The sequence below is a fragment of the Myodes glareolus genome, chromosome 12 (genome assembly GCF_982192425.1).
Source record: "Myodes glareolus chromosome 12, mMyoGla1.1, whole genome shotgun sequence".
In the NCBI taxonomy this organism is placed as follows: Eukaryota; Metazoa; Chordata; class Mammalia; order Rodentia; family Cricetidae; genus Myodes; species Myodes glareolus.
Window position 1 is genome coordinate 20,513,119 of NC_142037.1, and position 18,540 is coordinate 20,531,658.

The 18,540-nt window shown below is 38.8% G+C and overlaps 1 protein-coding gene across 4 annotated transcripts in view; it reads left to right on the forward strand.

Annotated features, from left to right (window-relative positions):
• LOC148120185 (uncharacterized) overlaps positions 1–18,203 on the forward strand; it is a 32,859-nt gene extending 14,656 nt beyond the window's left edge. Inside the window, exons 6-12 of one of the 4 annotated variants that reach the window (XM_087912071.1) lie at positions 6,579–6,653; positions 7,232–7,293; positions 10,844–10,877; positions 12,678–12,744; positions 16,842–16,953; positions 17,204–17,444; positions 18,043–18,203. In XM_087912071.1, the coding sequence (XP_087768197.1) occupies positions 6,579–6,653; positions 7,232–7,293; positions 10,844–10,877; positions 12,678–12,744; positions 16,842–16,953; positions 17,204–17,406 (553 nt within the window). In that variant the 3' untranslated portion in view covers positions 17,407–17,444; positions 18,043–18,203. Of the gene's footprint in view, positions 1–6,578; positions 6,654–7,231; positions 7,294–10,843; positions 10,878–12,677; positions 12,745–16,841 lie in introns of all 4 variants that reach the window. The other 3 variants (XM_087912072.1, XM_087912070.1, XM_087912073.1) reach the window with 3 other exon arrangements.
• The last annotated feature ends 337 nt before the right edge of the window (positions 18,204–18,540 follow it).

The following is an 18,540-nucleotide window of genomic DNA, read 5'->3' on the forward strand; positions in this document are numbered from 1 at the left end:
TGCAACCATGAAAATAGCAAAGGACAACTTTGAATGTCAATCCTTTCCTCTCTCACTTTTAGTATAAGCTCTTGCCTGGACATATATGGCCTACAACTTCTGGATATTTTCTTGTATGTACCCTATGTTGCCATATGCACAGTAGAATTTCAGATGAGTGCGATTCTTTGAACTTCTCTGGGGATCTGAGCTCCCATGCTCATGAATGTGTTGAAAAACATATTGTTCACTAAGCTCTCTCCCCAATCCAGACATTAGGGTTGTTTAAATTTTTATGATTTTAATGAAAATGGCTTATATTAATTTATAAATATGAATTTCAGATACTATAAATCATTATATTTTGAATTGTCTTAGAACTTATTTCAAAGCACTCATAATTGAAGTCACTGTCCTTTTCTCTTACCTGAGTTTCTAATATGATGTGATACATGATATTTGTTTTCAGAACACTCTTGAAAGTTTCTTGAGTAACCAAAATACACTTTACTTGTCTTTTTGTGTTCATATTTTTTTTCTTTTTTTTTTCCGTTAGACTTGTTTATGCAAGTATCTGAAAACACTCTTCTACTTCCTCCCCTACTCCCAATACCCCTCCCGCTCCCCCCACTCCCTCTCCTCCTCCCTCTCCATTCCCAAGAGCAGTCAGGGTTTCCTGCCCTGTGGGAAATCCAAGTTCCTCCCCCCTACCTCCAGGTCCAGGAAGGTGAGCATCCAAACAGGCCAGGATCCCAAAAAGCCAGTCCATGTAGACGAAACAAGACCCAGTGCCATTGTCAATGGCTTCTCAGTCTTCATTTGGACTTTGGGGGCTCAGTCAGCCCCCATGTCAGCCACATTCAGAGAATCCGGATTGATCACATGCTCATTCAGTCCAAGTCCAGCTGGCCTTGGTGAGCTCTCATTCGATCAGTCCCCTTGTATCAATGGGTGAACGCATCCTTCGCGGTCCTGACTTCCAGTGCTCCAATGTGGGTCTCCGTCTATATTCATCCATCATCAGATGAAGGCCCCCTCTGATTTTGCTTTCCTTGCTCACGATCTCCCTCCCTCTGTTTCTCATTTGGACCTAGGGAGTTAAGTCCAGTGTTCCAATATGTGTCTCTGTCTCTATCTCCATCCATCGCCATATGAAGGTTCTGTGGTGACATGCAAAATATTCATCAGTATGGTTATGGGCCAAGGCCAGTTCAGGCACCCTCTCCTCTGCTACCCAGAGTACCATCTGGGACCTCTCTTTCGGCCTGGGAACCCCTCCAGAATCAAGTCTCTTGCAAACCCTAAAATGACTCCCTTAGTTGAAATATAAACTTCCCTGCTCCCATAACCATCCTTCCTCTCTCCCCCCTCCCATTCCCCCAAGCCATCCTCAATCCTCCCCCTCTCCCCTCTCCCTAACCATCTCCCCTTACATCCACCCCCCACCCCAGCCCCCCATGCACCCAAGTTTTGCCTGGAAATCTTGTCTACTTCCAATATCCAGGAGGATAACTATATGATTTTCTTTAAGTTCACCTTCTTATTTAGCTTCTCTAGAATCATGAATCACAGGCTCGAAGTCCTTAAATTATGGCTAGAATCCACTCATGAGTGAGTACATACCATATTCCTATTTTTGGGTCTGGGATACTTCACTCAGTAAAGCATTTTCTATTTCCATTCATTTGCATGCAAAATTCAAGATGTCATTGTTTTTCACCGCTAAGTAAAACTCTAATGTGTATATGTTCCACACCTTCTTTAACCATTCTTCTATTGAGGGGCACCTAGGGTTGTTTCCAGGTTCTGGCTATTACAAATAGTGCTGCCATGAACAAAGTTGAGCAAATGCTTTTGTAGTATATTAGGGCATCTCTTGGGTATATTCCCAAGAGTGGAATTGCTGGGTCCTGAGGGAGGTTGACTCCCAGTTTCCTGAGAAACCGCCACACTGATTTCTACGGTGGCTGCACAGGATTGCATTCCCACCAACAATGGATGAGTGTTCCCCTCACCCCACATCCTCTCCAGCATAGGCTATCATTGGTGTTTTTGACTTTAGCTATTCTGACAGGTGTAAGATGGTATCTCAAAGTGGTTTTGATTTGCATTTCCCTGATCGCTAAGGAGGTTGAACATGTCCTTAAGTGTCTTCTGGCCATTCGAAGTTCATCTGTTGTGAATTCTCTCTTCAGTTCAGTACCCCATTTTTTAATTGGGTTAATTATATTTTTAGTGTCTAGTTTCTTGAGTTCTTTGTATATTTTGGAGATCAGACCTTTGTCTAATAAGGGGTTTGTGAAGATCTTCTCCCAGTCAGAAGGTAGCCTTTTTGTCTTACTGACAGTGTCCTTTGCTTTACAGAAGCTTCTCAGTTTCAGTAGGTCCCATTTATTCATTGTTTCTCTTATTGTCTGTGCTACTGGGGTTCTACTTAGGAAGTGGCCTCCTGTGCCTATATCTTGTAGACTACTTCCCACTTTCTCTTCTATCAGGTTCAAAGTGGACAGATTAATGTTGATGTCTTTAATCCATTTGGACTTGATTTTTGTGCCTGGTGATAGATATGGATCTACTTTCATTCTTCTACAGGTTGACATCCAGTTATGCCAGCACCATTTGTTAAAGATGCTTTCCTTCTTCCCTTGTATACCTTTAGCTCCCTTGTCGAAAATTAGGTGTTTATAGGTTTGTGGGTTAATATCCGGGTCTTCTATTTGATTCCATAGGTCTACTTCTCTGTTCTTATGCCAATACCAAACTGTTTTCAATACTGTAGCTCTGTAATAGAGTTTGAAGTCAGGGATGGTAAAGTCTCCTGAAGTTCCTTTATTGTATAAGATTGTTTTGGCTATCCTGGGTTTTTTTGTTTTGCCATATAAACTTGATTATTGTTCTGTCAAGGTCTGTGAAGAAGTTTGATGGGATTTTAATGGGGATTGCATTGAATCTATAGATTGCTTTTGGTAAAATTGCCATTTTTACTATGTTGATTCTCCCAATCCAAAAGCAGGGGAGGTCTTTCCTTTTTCTGATATCCTCCTCAATTTCTTTCTTCAAAGACTTAAAGTTCTTGTCAAATGGATCTTTCACTTCGTTGGTGAGAGTTACTTCCAGATACTTTATGCTATTTGTGGCTATCGTGAATGGTGATGTTTCTCTGATTTCCCTCTCTGCCTCTTTATCCTTTCTGTATAGGAGGGCAACTGATTTTTTGGAGTTGATCTTGTATCCTGCCACGTTACTAAAGGTGTTTATCAGCTGTAGGAGTTCTTTGGTAGAGTTTTTGGGGTCACTTATGTACACTATCATATCGTCAGCAAATAACGAAAGTTTAACTTCATCCTTTCCAATTCGAATCCCCTTGATCTCCTTATGTTGTCTTATTGCTATTGCTAGAACTTCAAGCACTATATTGAAGAGGTATGGAGAGAGTGGACAGCCTTGTCGTGTTCCTGATTTTAGTGGAAAGGCTTTGAGTTTCTCTCCATTCAATTTGATGTTAGCTGTCGGTTTGCCGTATATTGCTTTTATTATATTTAGGTATGATCCTTGTATCCCCAGTCTCTCCAACACCTTTATCATAAATGGGTGTTGAATTTTATCAAATGCTTTTTCAGCATCTAATGAAATGATCACATGGTTTTTTTCTTTCAGTTTATTTATATGATGGATTACATTGATAGATTTGTGTATGTTGAACCAGCCCTGCATCTCGGGAATGAAGCCTACTTGATCATAATGGATAATTTTTCTAATGTTTTCTTGGATTTGGTTTTCCAGTATTTTATTGAGAATTTTCGCGTTGATGTTCATGAGTGAGATTGGCCTGTAATTCTCTTTCTTGTTTGTGTCTTTGTGTGGTTTTGGTATCAGGGTAACTGTAGCTTCATAAAAGGAGTTTGGCAATGACTCTTCTGTTTCTATATTGTGGAATACATTAAGGAGTATAGGTATTAGCTCTTTTTAGAAGTTCTGGTAGAATTCTGCATTGAAACCATCTGGTCCTGGACTTTTTTTGGTAGGGAGATTTTTGATAACAGCTTCTAGTTCTTCACGACTAACAGGCCTATTTAGATTGTTCACCTGTTCTTGGTTCAACATTGGTATATGGTACTTATCTAAAAAAATGTCCATTTCTTTTACATTTTCCAACTTTGTGGCATATAAATTTCCGTAGTAAGATCTAATGATTCTCTGAATTTCCTCTGTGCCTGTTTTTATGTCCCCCTTTTCATTTCTGATCTTATTAATTTGCATGTTCTTTCTCTGCCGTTTGATTAGCTTGGATAGGCGTTTGTCAATCTTGTTGATTTTCTCCAAGAACCAGCTTTTTGTTTCATTGATTCTTTGGATTGTTTTCTGTGTTTCTATTTTGTTGATTTCAGCCCTCAGTTTGATTATTTCCAGTCTTCTACTCCTCCTGGGTGAATCAGCTTCTTTTTTTCTAGAACTTTCTAGTATGCTGTTAAGTCTCCAATGTGTGCTTTCTCCATTTTCTTCAATTGGGCACTTAGTGCTATGAACTTTCCTCTTAGCACTACTTTCATAATGTCCCATAGGTTTGAGTATGTTGTGTCATTATTTTCATTAAATTCAAGGAATTTAATGAAATTTAATTTAATTTCTTTCTTTATTTCTTTCTTGACCCAGGGGTGATTTAATAGTTGACAGTTCAACTTCCATGAGTTTGTTGGCTTTCTGGGGGTAGCATTGTTGTTGAATTCTAACTTTAATCCATGATGATCTGAGAAGACACAGGTGGTTACTAATATTTTTTTGTATCTGTGGAAGTTTGCTTTGTTACCAAGTATGTGGTCAATTTTTGAGAAGGTTCCATAGGCTGCAGAGAAGAAGGTATATTCTTTCCTATTTGGGTGGAATGTTCTATAGATATCTGTTAAGTCCATTTGATTCAAAACCTCCAATAATTCTCTTATTTCTCTGTTGGGTTTCTGTCTGATTGTTCTGTCCATTGGTGAGAGAGGTGTGTTGAAGTCTCCTACTCTTAGTGTGTGTGGTTTGATGACTGCCTTGAGTTCTAGAAGTGTTTCTTTTACATAAGTGGGTGCCTTTATATTAGGGGTATAGATATTCAGGATTGAGACTTCCTCCTGATGAATTCTTCCTGTTATGAGTATGAAATGTCCATCTCTATCTCTTCTGATAGATTTTAGTTTGAAGTCAATTTTGTTAGATATTAGAATGGCCACACCTGCTTGTTTCTTAGGCCTGTTTGCTTGGAAAATCTTTTCCCAGTCCTTTACTCTGAGTAGATGTCTGTATTTGTGGTTGAGGTGTGTTTCTTGTAAACAGCAGAATGTTGAATCCTGTTTTTGTATCCAGTCTCTAAGTCTGTGCCTTTTTATAGGTGAATTGAGTCCATTGATATTAAGTGATATTAATGACCAGTGGTTGTTGACTCCGGTTATTTTGGGGGGGGAGGGTAGTAGAGTGTATGTTTTTCCCTTCTTTGAGTTTTGCTTGTGAAGGGTTGCTAGATGTCTGAGTTATTTAGGCGGTGTTGGGAATGTTGGATTCCTTGGGTTGTGATCTGCCTTCTAATACTTTCTGTAAGGCTGGATTTGTAGCTACTTATTGTTTAAATTTGTTTTTATCCTGGAATATTTTGTTTTCTCCATTGATAGTGAATGATAGCTTGGCTGGGTATAGTAGTCTGGGCTTGTATCCATGGTCCCTTAGTTTCTGCAGTATCTCTATCCAGGACCTTCTGGCTTTCATGGTTTCCATAGAGAAGTCCGGTGTAAGTCTGATAGGTTTACCTTTATAAGTTACTTGACCTTTTTCCTTTGCAGCTCTTAATATCTTTCTTTAATCTGAATGCTTTGTGTTTTGATTATTATATGGCAAGGGGATTTTTTTTTGATCCAGTCTATTCGGTGTTCTGTATGCTTCTTGAACCTTTATAGGGATATCGTTCTTTAGGTTGGGGAAGTTTTCTTCTATAATTTTGTTGAATATATTTTCTGGACCTTTGATCTGCAATTCTTCTCCTTCTTCTACCCCAATTATTCTTAGATTTGGTTTTTTTTTTATTGTGTCCCACATTTCCTGAATGTTTTGTGATGAGAATTTGTTTTATTTGCTGTTCTCTTTGGTCAGAGCGTTTAATTTCTTTATGTTGTCTTCCGAGTCTGAGATTCTTTCTTCTATCTCTTGTATTCTGTTGGTTATGCTTGTTTCTGAAGTCTCTGTTCGTTTACCTAGATTTTCCATAGCCAGCCGGCCCTCAGTTTGTGATTTCTTCATTGACTCCATTTCAGTTTTCAAGTCTTGAACTGTTTCCATTACCTGTTTTATTGTTTTTTCTTGGTTTCCCAGAATTTCATTTATGGATTACTCATTTCTTCAATCTTTTTGGTATATTTCTCTTCCATTTCTTTACTCATTTCCTCAATTTTTTTGTTATACCTGTCTTCCATTTCTTTACACCAGATTTTCACCTCCTTTTTAAGTTCCTCTATTATTTTCATAAAGATCCGCTTAGAGTCGATTTTTTCTATTTCTTCTGTAGTAGAGTGTTCAATTCTTCTAGTTTCGTGATCCCTGGATTCTGGAGATGTCATGTTGCCTTTCAGGTTGTTGGAGGAATTTTTTCATTGGCGCCAGACCATCTCCTCCTCACTGGATGAAACTCCTCAGCACTGCAGCAGGTATATCTGATATTTCCAGGACCCAGGAGACAAAAGGGCAGCAGCAGTGGGGGCAGGGAGGGGTCCCGTGGAGCACCAAAGACCCTGCCACAGAAGCTGAGGGGGGAGGGGCTGTGCTCTCTTCGGGGACAGACCACCCAGGTGAGCACCCACTCACCTCTCTGGATAGAACTTCTCAGCACTGCAGCAGGGATATCTCTCTGTGTGTGTTTTAATCAAGAGCTGAATTTTCACTGTTTCTTCTCCATGAGGAAAGGTGGAAGGACAGCAGTTATTAATCATCACCAACTGTTGAAGAATGAATTTAGAGTTATTAGGCCGGGCCTTGTTGCCCATGCCTTTAATCCCAGAACTTGGAAGGCAGTAAACACAGAGATCTCTTTGATTTCAAGACCAACATGATGCATATAGTGAGTTTAAAGTCAGCTGGATGCTTAATGAGATCCTGTTTCAAAAAATTATTTGTATGTATCTAATGTAAGCTATATTAGGGACTCAAAAATAAAAAAATTAGAAAACATGCTAAGTGTTTTTATATGAATAGTTAAATGATGATCACTTTTAAACATATGTCACAGTGGAGAAACAGCTGCAGTAGAATCTGAACAAACCAAGAAACAGTATGCTAACATCAACAAAGGTAAGAATGACTTCAACTACTCCTACCTTCCCTAAAGAAAATAAGGAAGAGTAAAGATTTTAGATCCCCTAAAGGAGTTATGGAAATCAAGTATAAATGCAGGTCTCTGGTTTTCAAATATTCTGAAAAGTCAGAATTAATTAAGAAACTATTTCAAATAATTTTCAATTGTGAAAGTATATTGTCAAAACTCTGCTTATTTTACATTAATGCTGATATCTGTACTGCCTTTGAATAAAGGAGAAATGAACTTCACGTAGCATGTGTCCTACATAGTCACATTGCAGCAAATAGGATAATTAGAAATACATATTCTTCTTTAGTTTTATGACAAAAGCCTTGTATTTTGTACTGCATACCAATACACAGGTAAGTGTCACTAGAATGTAATTATGTCACAAACAAACCTCAGTAATCAATAACTTTCATTAAATAGTTTTTCTACTTTATGATATAATTAAAATCTTCTGACCTCTTTAATGTCTGTGCAGTTTCTCAATTTGGACAGTTTTGTCCTACTGTATAATTGTTTTCTTTAGAAATCTCCCATTTTAGGGTGAAAGCTTTGTTCTGTAGTGAATGTATTGTTTTTATGAAGATTTATCAATTCTAACATGTTTTCCTTTTCCCTTCCTTCCTTCCTTCCTTCCTTCCATTATTTCTTTTTTCCTTCCTTCCTTCATTCCTTCCTTCCTTCCTTCCGTCCTTTCTTCTCTTCTTTCCTTCTTTTTTTTGTTTTTGTTTTGTTTTGTTTTGTTTTCTGAAGTGCTAGACATTGAACACAAGGTTTTGGGAGCATTCTACACAAGCACCCTACCCGTTATCTCTGCCTTCATTACTTTTCTCTTTAGTTTTTCTTAAATCGAACACGGTAGGTGTGTGTATCATTTCCATGCTGCAAAGCATGATTCAGAAATAAAAATTGGAACAAAAAGCAGAGTGAAGAAAATGACATCATTCTGTATTTCAAAGAATTAGCTGCCTCTCTATTGAGTCTGGAGAGCCTTTGTGGCAGTGGAGGGAACACCACGTAGTATTTACTTTCAGCAACTGTCATCACAGTGTCTTTTATATCTAACTTGGCAGTGGCAACCACACTAGGTAGTGAATCCAAAACCCTCTTCCCACAAGAGTAAGATGAAGAGAATCAATATGATTGTAATGGGGACAGCTTTGTGTCACTTTATTATGAAGTTATTTATTCATGGCATTTGTGGTGGTGAGAACTGACTGAGGCCTCCTGCATAATAAGCATAGGCTTTCCTACTGAGCCACAATCCCAGTCCACTAGTTAGTGGCCCTACTGACCTTCCTGAGTCACCATAGTTGGTGAGTGAAAGCTTTGCGGAGTGTAGTAGTCTGGGCTTGCATCCATGGTTTCTTAGTGTCTGCAGCACATCTATCCAAGACCTTCTGGCTTTCATGGTTTCCATTGAGAAGTCAGGCGTAATTCTGATAGGTTTACCTTTATATGTTACTTGACCATTTTCCTTAGCACCTTTTAATATTCTTTCATTATTCTTATGTTTTTTGTTTTGATTATTATAGGGCTAGGGGATGTTATTCTTTTGATCCAGTCTATTTGGTGTTCTGTAAGCTTCTTGAACATCATAGGGATATCCTTCTTTAGGTTGGAAAAGTTTCCTTCAATAATATTGTTGAATATGTTTTTTGTGCCTTTGAGCTGAAGTTCTTCTTCTTCTTCTACCCCTATTATTCTTAGTTTTGGCCTTTTCATGGTGGCCCAGATTTCCTGAGTGTTTTGTGTTAAGAATTTGTTGGATTTAATGTTTTCTTTGACCAAAGAGTCTATTTTCTTTATAGTATGTCCAGTGCCTGAGATTCTTTCTTCTATCTCTTGTATTCTGTTGGTTATACTTGTCTCTGTAGTTCCTGTTCATTTACCCAGATTTTCCATATCCAGGATTCTTTTGGTTTGTGTTTTCTTTATTACCTCTATTTCAGTCTACAAGTCTTAAACTGTTTCTTTCACTTGTTTGATTGTTTTTTTATGGGTAGTTTTGGGTTTCTTTGTGGGATTTATTAATTTCTTCCAACTTTGTTTGTCTTCTCTTCAATTTCTTTAAGGGAGTTGTTCACCTCCTCTGTAAAGGTATACATCATTTTCATAAAGTTACATTCAAAGTCATTTTCTTCTACTTCTGGGTTAGGATGATCAAGTCTACCTTTTGTGTGTCCACTGGATTCTGGTGTTACCATGTTTTTTAGGATGTTGGAGGAATTCTTGCATAGGCACCTACTCATCTCTTTTTTTCCCCATCTCTTCCTTCAAATGGGGCCAGCAGTGTCTTGGCATGTTGGTACAATCATTGCTGTGGCTGTCTCTTAGGTCTCCTCAGTATTGGAGCAAGCTGTGTTTCAGAGTTCCACAGAGCTCACAGGCTCTTAGGTCCCCTCAGTATTGGAACAAGCTGTGTTTCAGGGTTCCACGGAGCTTGCAGGTGAACAGGAACCACCTTGGATTTTCTTTGTGATGAAGAGGGTTGATGGAGGTCTCCCACATGCTAAGCCTCATTGCAACCCATTTGTTGGTGGGACCAACACTCTGCTTCAGCCATAGGCAATGCCAACGAAGTTAAATTACAGTTTATATACTGTGAATAAAACAAACAAGAATTTGCTTTATTCCTTTTCAGAGGGCAGGCTTTTAGCATGCAGTGGGAGCTTCATGCCTTGTCTGTGGGAACTCCAATGTTTCCTGGAAGGGACTACTACCATGAAGTTGCTGCTTGGTTCTCACGTTTCTTCCATGCTTCTCACCCCAGAGATCGAGTTTAGGGTGCTTAACTACTGCAGGAGGCTTTCCAATAGCTCTTACCACGGTAGGTGATAGGTACTGGTGCTGAACTTCTTTGCACTGCCCATGAGTGAGGGACCAGAAGCTAGAACTGAGGGGCTTCTGCAGCTTCCTCAGAAGCACTTGAGGATTGTACACACAGTGCCCTCTCTCTCTGTAGCCTTGCCACCCTGGCATCTGGAGATTCTTTGCCCTTGGTCTACCTGTGTTTTTTAAGTTTTGCTATGCTGCAAAGAACGATCCTCATAGACTTAGCTTCCTTGTGTCTGGAATTTTTATCTTCAATGGAATAAGTTCAACTCAAACCTTAGAGAGACTCTTTTCACTTCCATGCAAGATGAGTATGCTCACTTACAATTCTCCTAACAGCACTTTTCCAGAGACAAAATCAACAGCAGCAACACTGTGCTACCATGTTAACACTTCAGCTTGTGATATTGATTCTGGTTAAGATGTCAGTTTCTCTGTTTGATAATGCTAATGCTCATGATCATAGGTGTTTTGTACACCAATTTATTATTAGTATTGACTTTTGAGAAAATTGTCTCTATATTTGAACCTTACATGAGGTGTAAATTAAGAGTTATCCTTGTATTTTTTGTCTATAAATCAGTATTCACTTTAAAGGCTACAAAGATTCAAAGTATATGTAGTAACGAAGTATTAGCCTCAGCATTCAATGCTCTTTTTTCTACAGTTGCTTATAACATATTTTGTGTTTCTGCTCTGTAGATAATGGAGGAAATAAAGACCAGCTTTCACTCGGGTAAGAATGTCTGGATTTTAAATACAATGAGTATGTAGAGACTATAAAGTTCAGAAACTGGCACCATGTTTTCCTCTGTGTAAGACAATTTTAGCTTTTTGATTAGTTGCTAATCAAAGCTGAATTATGCCTCAGATACAGCATGAAATGCTGTTAAGACTCCCTGTCTGTGGAGGTGATTCATCGGTAAAGTGCTGGTAATATGGGAAAATGGGAGAAGGAAGCCCAGGGTCCACATGAGGCCTGTTGGTCTTGTGCGGTTCTAGAATCCTGGGGAGCTTATGGTGAGATTGCAGGTGGAAACAGAGCATCTCTCACGTTGTCTGGATGGCTTGCCTGGATTGCTAGCCTGGGGCTTGCATTCATGAATGAGATTCAGTCATATAACTATGACCAAGGGTGAGGGTCGACACCCAAGTCTGTACTCCAATCACCACACCTACACACTGGCATGTATGTATCTGAAATCACACATACTTACAAATACACTGCACATAACATATCATGTACATATATATATATATATATATATATATATATATATATATATATATATATATTAGTTTTCAGGCAATTAATCCTGTTAACTTGTATGTTTAAGGCAAGTTGCTGAGAAGAGTGTGGGCAAAATGGCAAGGTTCAAAACTCTCCCAGACTTTGCTGAGATGATCATCTCAGAATGGCCTTATAGACATGCTTCTGTTCAGCAGGTTTATTTCCCTCTTAATGAGTTCCACCTCTGTGGTGAATCCCAAGGTAGGTGAAAGTTAGAAAAACAAAGTGTTTGTTCCAGAGTTTGCCAATCAGAAACCCTGAAATTTGGAGCTTTTAGCTGTAGTTCAGATGAAGCAGAGCTGAGGGGATAATGTTGCTCTCCAGTGTCCTATAAATTGACTTAGAAATACCCTTGACTATAAAGAGTTTAGACATATGCATGTGGACATACTATCAAAACATAGCTTCAAGGCACCAAAATATGGTGACTTTTGAGACTGATGGCAACTTAGTGCTTAGACATAGAGTACATTTCATGTTTTCCCAAAGCAAACAACTCCTTGGGAGAGTGAAATGAAATGAAATGCTTTATTTTTTTTTATTACAGAAAACAGGCCATGGTGCTTTAGGTTTAGGGGAACAAATGAAATGGGAGCATTCAGTGCTCATAACAATCAGTTACTGCAACCATCAGAACAAGTGTTTGCAAAACCCGCAATTCCCCCCTCTTATGTGTTTGTGTGTGTGTGTGTGTGTGTGTGTGTGTTTTGCATGTGTGTGTGTGTGCCTGTTGCATGCTTTGCATATTTCTCTGTGCAGACATGAAGGAAAGAGGAGGACATTGGTGTCTTGTATCATTCTCTAACTTATACACTTGACATAAGATCTCTGACTGACCCTGGAGCTGGTCTGGCAGCCAACAAGCCCAAATGGTACCCTGTCTCTTCCATCCACAGTACTGGGGTTACATGCATGTGTCCATGCCCAGTTTTTTATGTGGATGCTGAGGATTCAAACTCAGGTTGATCTGTGTTGGCAGCAAACATTCTTATTGACTGAGCCATCTCCCAAACCACTGGCTTTTTACATTTTTATTTTTAAATAGAACTATGAGTGAGTGAGTCTTCACTGAATGTTACATAGATTGAGACAAGTTGAAACTGCAAAAGCAAAAACTTTTTAAAACGGGGTCAACGTTGAATTACATAAATGCAAAAATGTTACTTAGTACACAGATAATAAATCTTTCAACAGTGATGCTCTAAGGACCAAACTCACCCCTCACTGCATGTTTTTATTCTAAAGGCTCTCTGGAAAGGCTCGTGTTCCATCATCTTCAACAGAAGACAAGGCCAGTACCTCTGGTATTAAGGTAAAATTCTCCGTTGTGAAATTTGTTTTCTTATGAATTTTGTTAAAATGCAGCAGTAGTCTACCTATCACAGTTTTATATGGAAATTTGGTCAGAGAAAAGTGTTTGGTATCAGTGAGCCATCCTTTCTATAAATTCCAGTGAGCAGTAAGTCCTTGCTGATAGCAATGACCCAATAAGAGAATGAACTGGAAACACAGAAAGTGGAAGATTGCATGCAGTTCTCATGTAATAGAAGGTGCCTTGTGCTTGACCAAAGACGGTTTGCAGAAATAAATACACATTACACTGATTTTGAAAACAACTGTGGTAATACATCTGAATACATTTTAAAGAGTCCAGTTATTGAATTTAATGAAAATGAATGCATGACATACCCAATTCTTTGGGATACTTTGAAAGCAGTACTAAGAGAAAAATTCATAGCACTAAATGCCTACATAAAGAACCTGGAGAAATCTCACATTAGCATCTTAACGGCACACCTGAAAGCTCTAGAACAAAAAAAGGAAACTCACCCAGGAGGAGTAGACCCCAGGAAATAATCAATTTGAGGACTAAAATCAATAAAATAGAAACAAAGTAAATGAAACAAAGTGTCACTGGAACAAAGAAATGCTATTTTTGAGAAAATCAGCAAGATAGACAAACCCTTGTTCAAACCAATCAAAAGAAAGAGACAAAATCCAAATTAACAAAATCAGAAATGAAAAGGGAGACCTAACATCAGACACTGAGGAAATCCAGAGAATTATCAAGTCTTACTTCAAAAATCTGTATTCAAGAAAAATGGAAAATGTAAAGGAAATGGCAATTTTCTTTTGTGTTTTAAACCCCTCAGAAGGTATAAAGCAAGCAGAAGAGCTAGCTCTGTTTGTAGACCCTACTTACACCAATTGCCAGTTTCCATTACAAATGGCTGACAACTAGCTAATTACCTTGAACCATCTAAGTTCAACATTAGGAGAGACAGGGGCAGACTTGACATAATTATTACGCTTAATGAAACCATTAGTACCTAATTTTAATTTTGTCAGAACCAAACTCAAATGTTCTTTCTTTTAAGCCTAATCCAATTTGGTTTCTAAATTAATATTAGCTATTATGTATCATGAAAGTGAGTAATTGGTCAAGGGAGGTCTTAGTGGGGAGACAGATCTCAAGTGATTTTAATAAACAGACATTCAGTTGCCAGACATCTTCCAAGATTTCAGTGAAAAAAATCATTAGCATATAAATTGACATGATTAATACAAATGGAAATTTTAGACTAATGTAGAAATTTTAGGCTGATACAGAAAGTAAATGGTAATGTGACGAGTGTGGCGACCACGGAGTGTTGCCCTTGGTATTAAGGGAGCAACATCTTGGATATGCCAAGGACTAGAATACAAACCACAATATCACTAACAGAAGTGAGATCTTAGCATATTCTTGAGGCAAATAAAGCAAAAGGGCAGTTGTTTCTATCCTTCAAAGATGTGACTGAAATAAAAGCAGACATCACTTTTATGATGTTAGATTTGCATAAAACCATATTAACACATGAGTTTTCCAGAACCCATTACGTGGTGATTGCAGTGTAATGAGTATAAAATCTCCACCGGATCTAGATAATGTCGGTTCCTAATGCTAACAGAATGCTAAGTAGAAATCTTCATGAAGAGCTACAGTCAGACACTGATAAATGGCACAGGCCCCAAAGGCACAAAGATGATGCTTAGCTTAGGAGAAAGAAAAAGCTCACATCACAATGAGTTTTTCTCTATTTTCTTTCTGAACTGATAAAAATCAATCTCTACCTCTATCTCCGTTTCTTTCTCCTCTCTCTCTCTCTCTCTCTCTCTCTCTCTCTCTCTCTCTCACACACACACACACACACACACACACACACACTACTTTGCATTACAAAGCTAGAACACACACACAGACACAGAGAGAGGCATACACACACACATACCAGCAGTTCAGAGCCCTTACATTGAAATCCTATTGATCTGAGTTCGATCCCAGAGAAAACAGCAAACAACAAGTGTCTCACATATGTAATCCCAACACCCCTAAATCCAGATTGGAGGCTGAGAGATTAGAACAGCTTTGAAACCTACAAACCAGCCAGACTGGAATGCACAGAGGCTCAGAAACATTGAGAGACCCTGTCTCACCCAGTGAAAGCAGAGAACCACCTCCTGAAGGTTATCTTCTGCCCTTCACACACACACACACACACACACACACACACACACACACTCTAGCATAGCACAAACTGGCATATTAAATCAAGCACATAAGCACACACACACTCAGATAATAAACAGTGTCGATATATCCATTGGTGCTCCTGTTGTGTGACTAGCATATAAGGAAAATATTTTCAGGGTCTTCTCAGTCATCTTCAGAGTTTCTGTTTTCCATGTGGCATGTATCCTGGAAAACTATACTTGTACCATGTGGCCCTTTCATTCCCTTTTTATAACTGGCTTAAGCATACTTAGTTAATGATGGAGCAATGAGAGAAACATACGGCATGTGAAAATGTGTCTAAGGCTCACAGATATCTCAAGCTTTGATGTGTTCAAGTTCATCATTCTCAAGGAAACCAATGAACTGAACATTTTTACATGGTGCACTGAGCAGTTTGGACATACATGTAGGATGTGTACTTCCTCATCTGTTTTCCTTTGACCAATGATGTTTCTTAAGCTATTTTGTTTAATCATCTCCATGTTACATTGTTTGATGATGTTGGGTAAGCCTTGGAACGTTTGAGTTTTTCACACAAGTAGAACAAAGTCTCCTCAAACCTGGTACAGAAAGGTAAACATAGACTGCTAAGTTAGGAATCTCCCTGAGATGTCATGAACGATTACGAGGTAGCATCATTATTTGTAATTGAAATAAAAGTTGGTGAGGCTCCCCTTCTGACAAACAGCACCAAATGCGTTTTCAAAACTGGCACTTCCTAAATGTATCTGATTAAATCAGGTGGTGTTCCATGTATCCTATCTAAGCAAACATTATGGATTGTCTCAACTCTTTTGGCATAATCCACTGCTAAATACCCGTTCAGCCTTCAGGGTATGGATCCTTCAGGCTCTGTCCATGTCATTGGATGATGGTTATATTATTTTCTATTACTGTAATAAAACACCATGCCCAAAGCAACATCTAGAAGGAAGGGTTTATTCAGAGTGTGGCACATGGTTCCAATGGGATACATACAGTTTCTTCACCACCATGATTCAGGCCAGCAGGCATGGTGCTGTAGCAGCAGCTGAGAGTTACATTTAGCTCTATACAAGAAACTGAGAGCTCACTAGAAATAGCACCAGTCTTCTGAAACCCAAGACCACACAACTACTCCAACAAGGCCACACCTCCTAACCTTCCCCACAAATAGTTCCACTACCTGGAAACCAACATTCAAATATATGAGCCTATGAGTCTGTTCTTCTTCAAACTACCATAGAGATGCTGGAAAAGGCCAATATGTTCATCAACCATATATAAAAAACAGTCCTAGCTAAGGAGTAGGAATTTGGATGGCATCTCCCAGAACCCTTACTTCAGCTCCATTGTTCCCATCTGCTGTGGGTAGTGGCACACTTCATTTCTGCATTTCAAAGGTCACCCTCACTATTCTATTATCCTGGGAACCTAATGGGCAATTGTGAAAGGCCATGGGGAAAGCATTAGTGTGGTGCAGAAGAGAGAGCTTCTTTTTGTTTCCAAAGCCCCGGATTGTCACATTATCTTAATCTGGATGGAATGTAAAATCCTTGTCCTAAAGACAGGAGAGGACACATTGTGTCTTTTTATTCATCTTCCCAGTATAGAGAGGTAGCAAAGAACAGTAGAAAAGAAGGCATAAAGCTGAGCAGGTCCCCTTTCAAGATTCTCAAACTCTGGACCTTTGACTAAAACAGAATGGAAGCTAAAGTTTCAGGATATCAGCAGTTATAGTGATAAAATTAGCCTGAGCAAACAAACATTTGGGTACTATAAATCAAGACCCTGACATGAACAGATAAGATCTAAAATGAATAAAAATAAGTGAAATTTTCAATGAAATCTAACATCTCCAAATTTCCTTAAAGGTTGACAAAAAGAAGGAAGAAGGTTTCCTTCCTCCAGTTTATGAGCATGACATCGTGCCCCTGCCTCCTGCCAATGCTCGCTCAACATCAACATCTCATGCTACTGACAGAGGTGACAATCTTCAGGCGTCTGAGGAAATTACTGTTCATAGCACCACTGTGGATCACACACGTTCCTTAGTTACTTACACTGGGCATGCAAGGGGGAGAACACATGCTGACCCTGCGCTTGCTCCTGGTAGCCACAGTGGTGACACCATGGACCCTGTGCAACATTCTGACCCTGTTCTTGATACCTGCTTAGAAGAGAACAGTGTCTTAGCTGAGAACTGATCAGGAATCTGCTCTTCTTTGTATCCCAGGCGACGCATTGGACCCTCCTCAGAACTCAAATATGTGGATTTTTGATGCAAATCCCACTGACTCCCCCTGTTATGTAATAATTACTCACCCCGTGGTATTTTCAAGTGGGGCAGCGACCACATCATTGCTGTTCCTCATATCATCAATATTGTTGCTGAAATTTGTGGCTTCGGTGATAACGTGGGTATTGAACCTTATTTAGCAATCCTGCACAGTTAAAGTTACAAGGAGATTAACAAGGTAAGTTAGACCATAACAATGGCTTAAAATAGATAAATATTTCTGTGCTCAAAATCCAATTCTCTTTGGCTCTAATATGTATGATAAATACATTTCATACTTTGTATCGGACTCTTTAGATATTACCTAAAAGTACAAAAAATGATTATCTTTTCCAGTCATATTGAAAATGCATCACATAAAATTAACAAAATCAGTTTAGTCCAACCAAACTGATCAAGTAAAGTTGGTAAGCTCACAGTTGTCTCCCATGCTGGAATGAGTAAATGTTTTTTACTCTTAATGTGGAACTTGTATTTTCTGAATATCTAAGCTGGGAAATGTAACTGTTAGATATTAGTTTCTATTTTTCTGTGTCCATACACTATGACTTATGTGGACAGCATCGTTTTGTAAACAAACACCCCAAAAGAAACAACCTCTGAGAATAAAATCAATGAAACAAGACTCCACCTTCTCACCATTCTCAATACAATGATATTCATTGTGACATGACACTACATAGGATTCTACTGGTGATGCCTCTGTTACTGCTTATCCTGACGATGCCACCCATGATGTTCTTGATACTACTGATCATTCTTGTTTTTCTTTTTAGTTTCCACTGAAGCACCTATGAGGAGCTACTGGTATCTACTGATAGTCTGTCAGAAATACTTTATAAAATTTATAAATTTTAATGTTTAGTTTTTTTGAAAATTGAATTATATATATATATCACTTTGTAATAGCATTTTATTAAAATCTATTATGAAAATATTTTAAGCTGTTTCTTTGTGTTCTGCAAGCTGATGGCATGACCTCTTGGTGACATGTTTAAAGAGAAAGCTTCAATTTTAGCTATCAGAGTTAGAACAGAAAGAGGCATATCAAATCACCCAGAGAAGAAATAGATGTTGGCTGAACATAGTCAACTGCACCTGCCTATGACAGAAGCAGAAGCAGAGCAGAGAGCCAGAGGGAGAGAGACACAGGAGGAGACACAGAGGCAGAGGAACATAGAGACAGGGGGAGAAAGAAAGATAGGTTTAGAAAGAGAATGAGAAGCTAGGATAGGGGTGCTTCTGAACTAGAGGGAGTTTAGGGTAGGGGAGCA